Source organism: Anarhichas minor, unplaced genomic scaffold (assembly GCF_050575085.1).
Source record: "Anarhichas minor isolate MPS153535 unplaced genomic scaffold, ASM5057508v1 ptg000040l, whole genome shotgun sequence".
NCBI classification, from domain to species: domain Eukaryota; kingdom Metazoa; phylum Chordata; class Actinopteri; order Perciformes; family Anarhichadidae; genus Anarhichas; species Anarhichas minor.
The window spans coordinates 11,272,930-11,285,229 of record NW_027466486.1 but is presented as its reverse complement, the minus strand read 5'-3'; the positions used below and the strand labels follow the sequence as shown (position 1 = coordinate 11,285,229).

Here is a 12,300-nt window from a genome sequence, read left to right as displayed (position 1 = left end):
GTTTGGGCAGTGACGGCCCTGTTTCTCCGTGAGGTAGTTTAGTCTGTGATGCAGCCTGGGATGAAGAAGCCTTGCAAGCGGTTGCCATGGTAACAGTGTAACCTTGATAACATAAAACCTCCGTCTGGGTTTTGGGGGGGGGGGGGGGGGGGGCAGCTTGATTGACAGCAGTCATCTCAGCCTCCAGTTAAAGGGTCAGTTCACCCGAATTACAAAGATCAAGAAAAATTCTGAAGTGAGAAATGATGTTTTGTTATAAGTGCACTATTTGCTTTGGCCTTGTCTTTCTCCTTTCCTTCTTCCTCTGTCCTTTTCCTTTTGTGAGCTATTTTAGTATAACACACACACACACAGAGTGCAACTTGATCATCCACCGTTTCCTTGTTCATGGTTCCACATTGAGTGATGAGTCGCTGTCAGTTTATTAAAGGTAAATGTAGTGCAAGTTATTATCAATCACAGCAGACAGCGGTGCCTTCTTTAATGATGGAAAATAGATGGTGCCAGCTTTGGGACATTTGTTTTTCATTTTATATGAACACGGTATGACTGCAGCCAATCATTATTTTGATTGTCAATTAATAATTTGGCCTGTAACATGTGAGAAACATTAAAATGACTCTCCACCACTAGAATGACATAATCCTGCGGTGGCATGTTGACTACTGTACACAGTTTAGTGATGAAATCGAGGAATAAAATACAAATATAGGATTAAAAAAAAAAGCTCTCTTATCCGTGTGTGTGTGTGTGTGTGTGTGTGTGTGTGTGTGTGTGTGTGTGTGTGTGTGTGTGTGTGTGTGTGTGTGTGTGTGTGTGTGTGTGTGTGTGTGTGTGTGTGTGTGTGTGTGTGTGTGTGTGTGTGTGTGTGTGTGTGTGTGTGTGTGTGTCGGTCGTGGGGGATGGACAGCGCTGACTCAGACTAGATGACTGTTCTATAAAACATGAGTGGGACAGAGCGCTGGATCCCTTTTGTACTTCATGTCCAACACACCGCTGATGACGTAGCTCTGTGAGCGAGGCTTCCATGTCATTTCAGTCCAATGACCCTCGCTCTAATTAGTCTTCTCAACCAACTGGAGTGAGGCCAAGCTCATAAAGCTGATGAGATTGATAATTCTTAGAATCATCTCTTCTCCTGTAGCTCAACTTCTGTTCGGGGCGATTTTTTTAATTTTCTTCGGGAGTGGTGTGTGCGATGGAAGGAGTCATCAGAGTACTTGTTTATTTGTTTGCCTTTTTAACTCCTGCACAACTTTCCTCTGTAACTGGTCTCTACTATTCATGGTGATAAGGTGATAAGGGGCCGATAGGGTTAAAGCTAATCTCCCTGTAGCTAATGTGTGGTATCGATGACTAACCCTGACCCAGTTACTCTGCTCTGGTTTTAGACGTGTGATTTCCAATCTAATGCAAGACAATAGAGATCAATAGGTCATGAGGCTGTGACTTAATAGTGGCTTTTCAACTCTTGTCTTCTGACCTGAGCTCTGTTTTTATCCACCGGGGCTGATGCACGAACTGGTGCAGGTTCTAACACGGGTACTAACGTCTTGTTCTCTTTCTCTCCCTTATCCAATCACCGACCCCCCTCCTCTGTTGTCTTCCCACATACTCTGTTCCTTGATCCCATGTGTCGTTTCTTCTCTCCTCGTCCATCTTCATTTTTAACACTGCCTCACTGTTATTTGTTTTCTATTTCTGTCCTTCATCACATCTATCTCCCTGACTTTCACATCCCCGTCCTGTATCCTTCTTTCTCCTGCTTCCTACTGCATTCCCTCAGTGTGACCAAGACCAGTGCATTCAGAGCACCAAATTCGTTTTGCAGGCCGCCACCACACCTCTCCTCCAGCAGCAGAGCAGCGAGCCAGTCGTCCTGACGGCCTCCCCTGAAAACGGATGCTCTGTACCCGGACGCACCTCCCTCACCCTCGGCCAGCCCACCCCTCCGACGTCCACCCCCAGCCTCAGCTGCCACGAGGCCACAGAAATGCTGCCAATCCACGGACAATGCCACACACACAACCACAGCCACCCCCTCCAAGAGCCGATGGGCCACCACCACTTTCTCACCCCAGAGGAAATGCCCTCGCCGCCAGGTATGCTTCCCTGCGGCAGCCCGCTGGGTCACAGCCACACTATACAGGCCGGCTTCTACAACCCAGCCAGCCAGGACTCACTACACGAGGACTCTGTCAGAGGATTGGTAAAGCTCAGCTCTGTCTGACAATGGGATATACCCCCCCCCCCCCCCCCCCCCCCCCCTTCCCTCTAGAAACATGGAACTGCCACGTTTGGACCGGCTCGCTCTCCCCCTGAATCAGCTTTCCTTTCTCTCTTCAGCAGGACTTGAGAACTGAAAGAGGCTGTGGTTTGAATCAGCTGCTAGAAACTGAATGGAATTGAACTGAACCGAAGTGAAGACCAGTTGTCCTCGGCCAATGTCTTGCCAGACCTCTCCGTTGGAGCAGGGAGAGATGTTTTCTAGGCTGGTGGCCTGTGTGACAGCTCCGACATATGCTTCTCTTCTCCTTTCTTTTTCTTTTTTTTACTTAAAGGGAAGCATATTCCATTACCTCCTGCAAACTGGACACGGAGGAGTTGCTTTCTCAAAGTGGCATATGTCTGTGAGCCATGTCAGGCTCCAACTAACTGTTTCGACAGTACATGACATTTTTGGTCAGAATGCTGAATTTCTGTCGATGGATCGCAGGTCTGACGGGTTATTTTGTAAAACAAACTTTAGCCGTTTTGCCTGTTGCTGATTGGACGGTATCTTTTGCCTTTTTTTTCTTAGACATTCTCAGCAGTGCAATGGTTGATGTCATCATGTTTCATATCATCCTGCTTTTTCTATGTAAAAAAAAAACAAAAAAAACAAGAGACTGTTGTACTGTACCACGATTATTACAAATCTTACAAATTATTATATTTCTTGTGGATATTAATAAAACATCAACTTTTATCAGATAAGATTGCATTAATAAGGTGTAATGTGTGCTAATGTGAGTCATGTGGCGATAACGCTTCCTTTAAAGTTCACCCTGTGACGAATGCCTGTGGTCATTAGGAGTCAGAGAGACAGAATTAAACAAACAAGCACGTCCAATGAAAGTTGCTGAACATTTATGGCTGTTCAAACAAAGCTGAGACTTCCCGTTCATCCCGACAGCATTCCTGGTAAGAGAGATGTACCGACTAAAACAATTCTCAGTTCACAGTAATATTTATTAAAGGTTATTGCAGGTGCCTCAAACAAAAAAAGATTAAGAGTTAACTGATGAGCAGTTGTTGGTGAAGGTGTCTGGCTAGTAAAAGGCAGTAAATTATCTTCTACCACCTTGTGGTGGTGTAGGAGTACTGCAGGGGAAAGTGTAGTTCTGATCATTAAACTACATTAAAACATCAGGCATTAGTCGTCAAGTGCAGACACCTACTCTGACTTATGTAACGTTAAGCTGCAGCAATCCTTTATTTAACAGATGACTACATGTAATGTGAATGGGTTGTTATAGTGAGGAACTTGCGTGTTGTTCTCCTTCGCTCTACACAGCATTGTTTTGGATTTTTCCCAGCATGTAACTTTAGTTTTTGGTTAATCCTGTCTGCTCCTACCAACCTTGTTTCCATATGTAGCAGGCAGCTGTTTTCATTCAAAAAACTGGTAAACAAAAACATGTTTTGCCTCCCCGGCACCAGATGTTTTCTAAAGTTAGCTTGAGCAGAAAGTGAAGCATTTAGCTTAAGGAGAGTGAATATCAGGCGTACATTCATCTGGTAGACACTGAATGCTCGTGTTGCTTTGTGTCTGTTTATGTACAAAAAGCCACTTTTTGCTCACAGGTTCCCTCCATCACGGTCAATGTGGAAATATCTTAGTGTCGTGTTTACGGCCTGTTTTGTGGTCGATAATATAAATGAATGCAGGTTTAACTCAAACCATCTACACGTGTAAAACAGTGGAATGATAACACATTTATTTGTTATTAAATCATTTATGATACATAGTTTTTTTTCATACATATTTTACAACAATTACAACAGACAATGCAAAAAAAACATTGACATTGGAAAAGAAATATCCCAGATTTTATTTTCCTTAAGACGAGATATGGTCACAGATGCAGATTCTACAGCTTGCAACATGTCATTCACTAGGTTACTGAAATAATTACATTTGAAACTGACCCTGTATTGCACTGTGCTTGAGTTCAGCTGCACCGTTATATGTTAAATTGATTTAAATGTCAAGTGCACGGGACGCTCTCGTATGTTCAGGAATCCTGACCTTTTTAAAGCAGATTAAATTAAAAAATAAAGAATAAAACAGACATGTGGGCAAGTCCTATTAGATTAAAAGAAAAGCAAATTAGAAATGTTTAAATATATAATAATTAAGTCTACATTGGGCCTTGCTCCAAAAGCATGGAGCCCTTCAATTGAACTCATTGTTTGTATTAGCGGTCTATCTTGGCATTTGAACAAAACCAAGTGCTTATTAACATTTGCAATATTTCCAGTTGAATTATACAGTGCGTTAAGGGCGTATCACAGCAGAAATACACGAGAGACAGTACAAGAAATTCAACCAAGGCAAACTTGTAGCTGTAAACAATCATGGTGCCTCACAAGCCTGATGCTCCAGCACAGCTAACTTTCATGCATCAGTCGTGTAGCCAGGGCTGGAAACATGGACCATAACACTCCATGGAAGGGCCATGGTCCTTGCCCACCAAAATGCTAGACTAGCTTAAATCAGTGACCTGTGGTTGCTGCAAGGCTAACCTGACCTGAGGTCAGTACAGGATTTGCCGTTTTTTTTCAGCATCCATTTTCCGGGTCATTGTGGCTAAGCTAATTTAGCATCGATAACCAGAACACAACAGTATCTGGAACGCTGGCTTCCGTGCAAGTCTTGACCCCCCCGGTCACCAAAGTTTCACATCATTGAGCTCCAGGTCCCCCATGATCTCCAGCTGGTCAATGCTGCTCAGGTCCTGCACCCGATGTCTGAACTCAAACAGGTGTGAGCCATTCACTGCCAGCTTGAACTGATGAGGCTGACAGAGGATGAGAATCTGAGAAAGCAAAACACTGAGGAATAGTTAAATCATTACGACGTACTGAGAATGAACGAGCGATCAACTTGTGATTGCAGTGGCAGCAGACGGCAGGTTGTAGGCGGTTCATACCTCAAAGTACTCTCCTGACGAGAAGGGAAAGGAGGTCAGCTCCCGCTCCTCCTGTCCCCAGGATTCACTCAGGTACGAGTTCCTGATGAACACAGAAGACTTCATGCGAGGGTTCAGATGCAGAGCGATGTTCTCCGTACCGCTGTTGCGGAGGTTCACTGTAAAACTGGAAGAAACGAGGATTAAAAAGGTAAATTTTTTTTTTTTTTTTTTTTAAAGAAAAGTTGAGTCACCAGAGGGAACTTATGTCGAGTCATGACTTTACCTGTGAGGGTACATGCTGACCTGTCCTTTGATTGTGATGTGCCGTCCGGGGCTCAGTCCTTTGAGTACACTGCCTTTATAAGGGAGGCTCTGGAATGAGAGTATCACGGTTGATACATTTTATACGACACATTATATGCAGAGTATTTTCTCAGCATTTTTCATGACAAAAATATGCCAGATATAACATCCCATAGTCCAAGGTAATGTCTTCAGATGCCTTATTAGTCCAGGCAACAATCAAAAACCCAAAGACATTCAGTTGACCATCATACATCAGCAGTATATAAAGTAGTGAATCGGCACATTTGGAAAGCGTGAACCAGCAAATATGTCATTTTTAACAATTGATTTCCAAAAGAGTTGCCAGTTCATTTTCTGCCGATCAATGAGTCGAATAATCAACTAATCCGTGCTGCTCTGACTCTGAAACCTCTTAATACTTTTGTGTCTTGATTTTGGCATCATTTTACATGTATAATTGTATTAATATGTTAGTTTAGATAACAGGGGCCACACAGACGAACATAATTACACATATAGAACATCTAAGATCTGGGAATGTGGCATCATCGCTAAAAAGAAAGTGAAACATTGCCAACATTTCGGGGGCTTTACCTCCAAATAAAGTGGTTTAGATCATCGTAACGGTCTTGTTTACAACCTGCCTGACTGTCTGAGGACTAACAGTTTTTGCCCCACAGGACTTTGTTGTTACGATGTTGGTGTTTTCCCCCAGAGCTCAAAAATAAAGAAACCAGAATTTCCTTTCAACCATTCAAGAGCTGCTTGCTGAGTTGATACGGTCTCCAGTGCACAAAGGAATCATTTAGGAAAAGTGGTCCGGTTTTGATGGCATCACAAGACACTGGGCACAAAGACTTTATGTAGATGAAAAGAAAAAAACTCACCAAGTCCCCTGATTCTGAATATATTGCCTGACAGAGAAAATAGAAATCATTAGAACACATTAAGAAATGATTTATCAGATGCGTCTGTAAAAGAGACGCATCTCACCAGCTTGTGAGGACTTATGGAAGCAAACAAAGATGACCGTGTGCTTACTGAGTTTGGGATGTAGCCAATAGCGTGCACCTTGACTTTCCCAGAAATAGAAAATGTGTCCACCCTGTTGAGTGGGATTTTGTGCTTGTATTCCAGCAGGTGAGTGCCATTTACTGCCACCTATGGGTGAAGACAAGCATTCTAGTATGAATCACATTTAACTTCGGTTTTTTGATGACTTCATCCTGAAACAGCATGCGTTCACTGGCCTTGAAGACGTCTTCGTGCACCAGGATGATGGTCTCGAAGGGAGCTCCGCGTTTGTAGGGCAGCTGGTGGAGCGTTTGCTCTTTGCCCCAGCGCTCCTGCAGCAGGGAGTTGCACACCACACAGGGCGAGCCCTTGAAGCGAGGGCTGAAGTGGAGGGCCACGTCGGAGCGCGGCTTGGTGCTGCAGCCGCTCGACAGGTCGACCTGGAACCTGCAGCGAGGTAGCACAAGGAGGCTGGACTATTAAAAGGGGAGGAGGGGGGGGGGGGGGAGTGCTGCTGATGAGAGGTACAGCGTCAAGAGCATATTTTAACATCTTACTTAAATTTATTTTGACCAAACCAGACTTGCTGATTGTTGGAAGAGTGGAAAGACAAACTAAGACTTGTTTGGTGAGTTTCATTTTGTTTCTGTCCAGTTTGAATGAAGTGTGTTTTATGATGAGTTAAGCCCGTCTCAGTTCTGTGTAAACGTTTGAATTCAGAAGATGTATGGTTGTATTTCTCGGTGTAGGTGTAAGAATATTTCCATCATTGATGTTTATTTAACAGATGCTGTTAAATTAATCTTGGTACATGTAGGCTCAGCTCAGCAGCAGGAGAGATCAGCTTTCTTGGTCAATATAGCATGCACTGGGAAACTACATTTACCATCAGCACTGATTGGACATCCACATAAAAGGTGGCACATTTTCCTCAAAAAGGAAATAACTAAGGAGTGCAATGGTTTAAAAAAAAAAAAAAAAAATCAGAGACCACTGAACTAGACAACAATGTTTACACCTTTTCCCAGATTAAAGTACCACATGTTTGGGGTTTACCAAACAAATCTTTGACATATCCATAAAGGTGGCTCTTCATCTGTATATTGCTCTTATTCAATCATCATCTTACCTGTCGGCATCTGGGGGCACAGTGCCCTGGATGATGATGATCTCCCCAGGGTGCATCCCTCCAGGTATGGGCCCTGTGTATGGGACCACCTGAGGTGGAGAGTTGGCGTTAAAGCACTGGATAACTGTGCACTGACAGCAACTGACGACATGCTACCTGAAGCAGGGAGCTACATTGAAACGCCTCTCGCTGGAATAAAGGCCTGCATTGACCGTCAGATATATCGGATTAGCTCACGTGCAGTGTGCATGCCGTTTGTAGACAGCTGCTGCTGCACATAACCTAACGTGTAGCTGTATTGTAAGCTACATCATGGTCTATTGATCATTCCATGATGGCATCAGGGGGATGATGATGATAATAATAATAAGCCTCTTACCGGATTCAGGACCGTGTGTTTCGCATTTGCCACAGACATCGGCCTCCTGGTGTCACACGACAACATGCAGCTCTGCTGGAAGACAACAGTGTCTGCGCTAAATACGCCCGGGCTGTGTGTCTCCTGCACTACACGGGGATGGTGGCGGTGGGCATCTTCACTCCATCAGCCCGCAACACCGCGCGCATGCGCTGATCCTACCACGTGACCAGGTCCGCGGAACAACAACGGAGGCCCACATTTGACTTCACGTTGACTGTTGAATATTGGTAAAAAAAAATAAAATATGATTAGCGCTTGCTGATTTGTGGACAACATAATATTAATTATTATATCCACCGTCTTCTCAAAGACACGTGCTGTTCACAAATGCGAAAACTGTTCAAATTGCATGTTTTTTTTTAATCAAAAACCGTTATTTGTAAGGAAGTGCAGTCATTTTCAACTTTTATTACACTTTAGGAATTGTTAATTAAATGAGTTTCACTTCCGGTTGTTCGATGACGCCGTAGTTGTAATCTTTGAGTGCTGATGCGTGAGTGTCTGGTGCTCTGGTGCGGCTCTCTATTTATACATCCGTGTTAACGGGGGCGCCATCTGGTGTTCAGATTTATACAAAGTTTCGTTTCTCAGAAAACGCAAACTGCACAGCTACAGGCTCGTCAGGCCACAGAAATACATGGACCCGAGTGAGTATATCACTGTTGTTCTTATACGTTGTCCCAAATAAAAATGTCCGTGATTAATATTTTCATCTTGTGTTTCAGAGACAGCAGTCGCCGTTGGAGTAGGAGCCGGAGCAGGAGCATGTAAGACGTTATATCGCCTGTGTTTACTTGTTCAACTCTTTGACGCACGTTAACGTGACGTCATGCATCATCCATTTTCAAGTGGCCTGACAAAGTAGCACGCCATAATTAACAACAAAGGTCCCTCTGCTGTGTTCACGTGCAGTGATTGCTGTGGTCGGGGCTCCTATTGTTCTGGGAGCCATAGGTTTCACCTCCGCCGGGATCGCAGCAGGATCCTATGCTGCTAGTATGATGTCGGCTGCTGCAGTTGTTAACGGAGGAGGAGTGGCAGCAGGAGGTCTGGTTGCTGGTTTGCAGGCCGCAGGTAAACACAATTACTTGATTTTTTAAAAAATGGTTTGTGAGATGATCACAGCTGGAACGATAAACAATGGTACCCATGTGCTGTGTTGAGCTACTCCTAATGTCTCTGGCAAACTTGGAACTGAAACAGCAGTAATTCAGCACTAATCTACTAATCTTACCTGGATAACTGGTGCAGTATTCAACAAAATAAAGTGTTTTTGTAGGCTACAATTGAATCACTCCACCACACTGTGGTGACACCAACGCCAATGTTTCATGTAGTGTTCTAGCAGAGAAGACTGTCTCAGCTTAACCGGTGTACTCTTCCTCCAGGTGCAGCTGGTCTGTCAGGAGCCGCCACTGCAGCTGTGTCCGGTGTGGGTGCAGCGGTGGGATGGCTGGTCAGCTTAATCCGCAGAAAAGAAAAAAGTTAAATTTATGATATTTATTATTTTGCCAAATAAAAGACCCAAAATAGCACTTTTGTGATCTCTGACAACTGACATGTTTTCTGTGCTTCCTCCACCATAAGTCCTGTCTAGCTCTTCACTACATTAATGGACATTAACATCAACCCCTGTGTATGCTATTGGATCTTGCGCTTCCTGTGGGAAAGGAGGTACTGGGTTAAGGTGCAGGGTCTTATAACACTGACTCTTCCCCTAATACACCAACGGTTTCACAGCCTCTTCATTTCTAATCCTTGCATCTTGCATTGTAATATATTCAACTCGTGTTGTACGTCTGTCTGGTCTATAGTCGTGAATGCGATACCTAAGGACCGCCTGGAGGGAATTTCTTAATATTTGGCATAAACATCCACCTGTGTTCAAAGATCCACTGATTGGAATTTGGTAGTCAAAGGTCAATGTGACTGTGACCTGCATGTAAACTGCAAATTGACTTGTTGGCAGAGGCGATAATTATAGTTTTTCATGCTGTACTGAAAACAACTTCCACTGACTCTGATTGTGTGGCTATTCAAGTGAAGAGAAATGTCATCCTCGTAGTGGAGCTAGAGGAAAAGTCAGGAGAACACCAAAGTCCATCTGCTTCATCCTCCATGGACCATGAATATTTGTACAACAATTAAAGGAAATCCATCCAACAGTAGTTGAGATATTTCAGTCTTGATATAAGTGCAGTTATTAGTAATTAGTCTCTGCAGCCATGTTTAAATGATGTTCATCGGACAAGTAAAACAGATTCAGATATTGAGGGTCTTAACCTTTTGTAGAGAGAAGACGAGCTTCCGTTTTCACCTCAACACAATAAGAAAGGGACTTTGAACTGAGGAAGCTTTGGTGCCACTGATACCTTTCATACAGCAGGTCAGTGCCGCCTTTCACCGATAAGGGTTCAGTATTACATCAAGGTGTTTTCACAGGAATGAGAGGATGGAGAAAATTGAAGTTTATATTCAATGCTCCACTTTTATTGCAATCAGCTGTTGGTATACATCAGGGGTGTCCAAACGTTTTTCAAAGAGGGCCAGATTTGATAATGTGAAAATGCCCAAGGGCCAACAGTCCCTGCTGACATTATTTTAAACAATACAAGTAGCCTATACATACGTTATTTAATCATTTTATTTTCAATGACAGCAAATAGCAATGTAACCAAATGTAAGCAGCTATAATCACCATTTTAAAATGTTTAGTGACTCATCTAAAACATTTAAAAAAGGAATAACTTCAATAGAATCATTCTATACACTGTAGCTTCTTTACATTCTATTAGAATGTAAAGAAGCTACATTGTTGCCTTTTCTTTTCTTCCCACAAGAATGTAATTTTGTCAGGTTGATAAAAATGTCACTTTACTTCCTGACATTGTTATTTTACCACAGGGGTGTCCAAACTTTTTTCAAAGAGGGCCAGATTTGATAATGTGAAAATGGCCAAGGGCCAACAGTCCCTGCTGACATTATTTTAAACAATACAAGTAGCCTATACATACATTGTTATTTAATCATTTTATTTTCAATGACAGCAAATAGCAATGTAACCAAATGTAAGCATTCATGTATGAACACATCTCAACAACTATTCTGCCTTTCTTTCACATCTTGAAAGTCAGATAACACAAAGAACAAGCCATCTAAAAGCGAATTACATAGAAACCGATCAATATTCTCACCTCAACACAATCTTAAATATGACTTAGTGAGGGTAATGAAAAGTTGTCTCACATTTAAGTTCAACACACATGAAACAGGCTCACGAAACAAATCAAGTTGTCTCTTAGTATCTGATGCTAGCTCTTCAGTGTTACGAGCCAGGCAAACATTAGCAAACTCGGTCTTCTTCTCGGGGCAATTATGTTTTCTGCTATTTTCATAACACAGTCTTTGATAAACTCACCTTCCGTAAAAGGTTTGTCATGTTTATCAATTGCCATGGCCACTTGGTAGCTTACTTTGATGATGTTTTCATGTGAAAAGGACCGCTGCTGTGTGGCCAAGTTATCTTGGAGTTGCTTCACTTTTTTAGCTCGGTCGCTCTGATAGCTTGTTGTAGCATTAGCATGTTTGGTGTCGTAGTGTCTCTTTACATTATATTCCTTAAAGAAGGCAACAGTCTCATGACTAATTAGGCAGACACAGTTGTTTCGGTTTTCGGTGAAAACAATATTGCTATCTCCACCTCTCCTGGAAGCGGCGGCCCTCATTATCGACTTTCCTTTTTTTACTTGCCGTAACATGACAGGTCAAGGGTCAGAGCCAATTTCAAACAGCCAGACAGTTACAGAGTGGTGCTGCCACCATGAGGTAAAAAGAGGAATTGCATGTTGAATTTGTATGATTTATTCATTCCGTTTTGACTGTGCTGGCGGGCCATAAATAATGCATTTTAAGACAGAAGGTGCGGGCCATATAAAATCTGACCTCGGGCCGTGATTGGCCCGCGGGCCTTACTTTGGACATGCCTGGTATACATGAACATACAGACATTTTCTCCTCAAAGTAGCCGCATGTCTGCGGTAAGTTTTGTTTTAATAAAAAAAAAAATAGAAAAGTTCAAATGATAGATATGCCTTGTGTAAATAACCTTCCATACTCTCCGTCATACTAAGATATAATACACGACGTTGGTTTTCATGCCAGCTCATGTTTTCTTTATACATTTTTAAAAGATGTGCTTTTATTTTGAAAGGTAGGGGAAATAGATGAAGAAATACAAAACGGCAGCTGTGTTG

The 12,300-nt window shown here is 42.8% G+C and overlaps 3 protein-coding genes across 8 annotated transcripts in view; 2 read left to right on the top strand and 1 right to left on the bottom strand.

The window, feature by feature from the left end:
• LOC142967989 (palmitoyltransferase ZDHHC14-like) overlaps positions 1-4,006 on the top strand; it is a 36,694-nt gene extending 32,688 nt beyond the window's left edge. For 2 of the 5 annotated variants that reach the window (XM_076107678.1, XM_076107679.1), the window contains exons 10-11: positions 1,787-2,209; positions 2,347-4,006. In XM_076107678.1, the coding sequence (XP_075963793.1) occupies positions 1,787-2,209; positions 2,347-2,409 (486 nt within the window). In that variant the 3' untranslated portion in view covers positions 2,410-4,006. Of the gene's footprint in view, positions 1-1,786; positions 2,243-2,346 lie in introns of those variants that run through there. The other 3 variants (XM_076107681.1, XM_076107680.1, XM_076107682.1) reach the window with 3 other exon arrangements.
• Positions 3,959-8,541, bottom strand: LOC142967990 (galectin-8-like). Of its 2 annotated transcripts, none has more exons than XM_076107684.1 (8): positions 8,006-8,541; positions 7,627-7,715; positions 6,734-6,944; positions 6,525-6,644; positions 6,371-6,397; positions 5,461-5,549; positions 5,196-5,361; positions 3,959-5,097 (listed from the first exon to the last, which is right to left on the bottom strand). In XM_076107684.1, the coding sequence occupies exons 1-8, from the start codon at positions 8,069-8,071 to the stop codon at positions 5,020-5,022; spliced, it is 846 nt and encodes a 281-aa protein (XP_075963799.1). In that variant the 5' UTR covers positions 8,072-8,541; the 3' UTR covers positions 3,959-5,019. The 2 variants fall into 2 exon arrangements, with proteins under 2 accessions (XP_075963799.1, XP_075963798.1); XM_076107683.1 differs by having other exon boundaries at positions 3,959-5,081; positions 8,006-8,528.
• Positions 8,542-8,581: 40 nt separating this feature from the next.
• On the top strand, positions 8,582-9,582 carry LOC142967992 (interferon alpha-inducible protein 27, mitochondrial-like). The gene is made up of 4 exons (XM_076107685.1): positions 8,582-8,694; positions 8,773-8,814; positions 8,960-9,121; positions 9,436-9,582. The coding sequence occupies exons 1-4, from the start codon at positions 8,685-8,687 to the stop codon at positions 9,534-9,536; spliced, it is 315 nt and encodes a 104-aa protein (XP_075963800.1). The 5' UTR covers positions 8,582-8,684; the 3' UTR covers positions 9,537-9,582.
• The last annotated feature ends 2,718 nt before the right edge of the window (positions 9,583-12,300 follow it).

Coding starts and splice junctions, on each gene's coding strand:
- LOC142967990 (XM_076107683.1), bottom strand. CDS start 8,071: ATGTTGTCGTGTGACACCAGGAGGCCGATGTCTGTGGCAAATGCGAAA. Junction 7,716..8,005: donor AACACACGGTCCTGAATCCG/GTAAGAGGCTTA, acceptor TCTCCACCTCAG/GTGGTCCCATACACAGGGCC. Junction 6,945..7,626: donor GTGCCCCCAGATGCCGACAG/GTAAGATGATGA, acceptor ACCTCGCTGCAG/GTTCCAGGTCGACCTGTCGA.
- LOC142967992 (XM_076107685.1), top strand. Junction 8,815..8,959: donor AGGAGCCGGAGCAGGAGCAT/GTAAGACGTTAT, acceptor GTTCACGTGCAG/TGATTGCTGTGGTCGGGGCT. Junction 9,122..9,435: donor TGCTGGTTTGCAGGCCGCAG/GTAAACACAATT, acceptor CTCTTCCTCCAG/GTGCAGCTGGTCTGTCAGGA.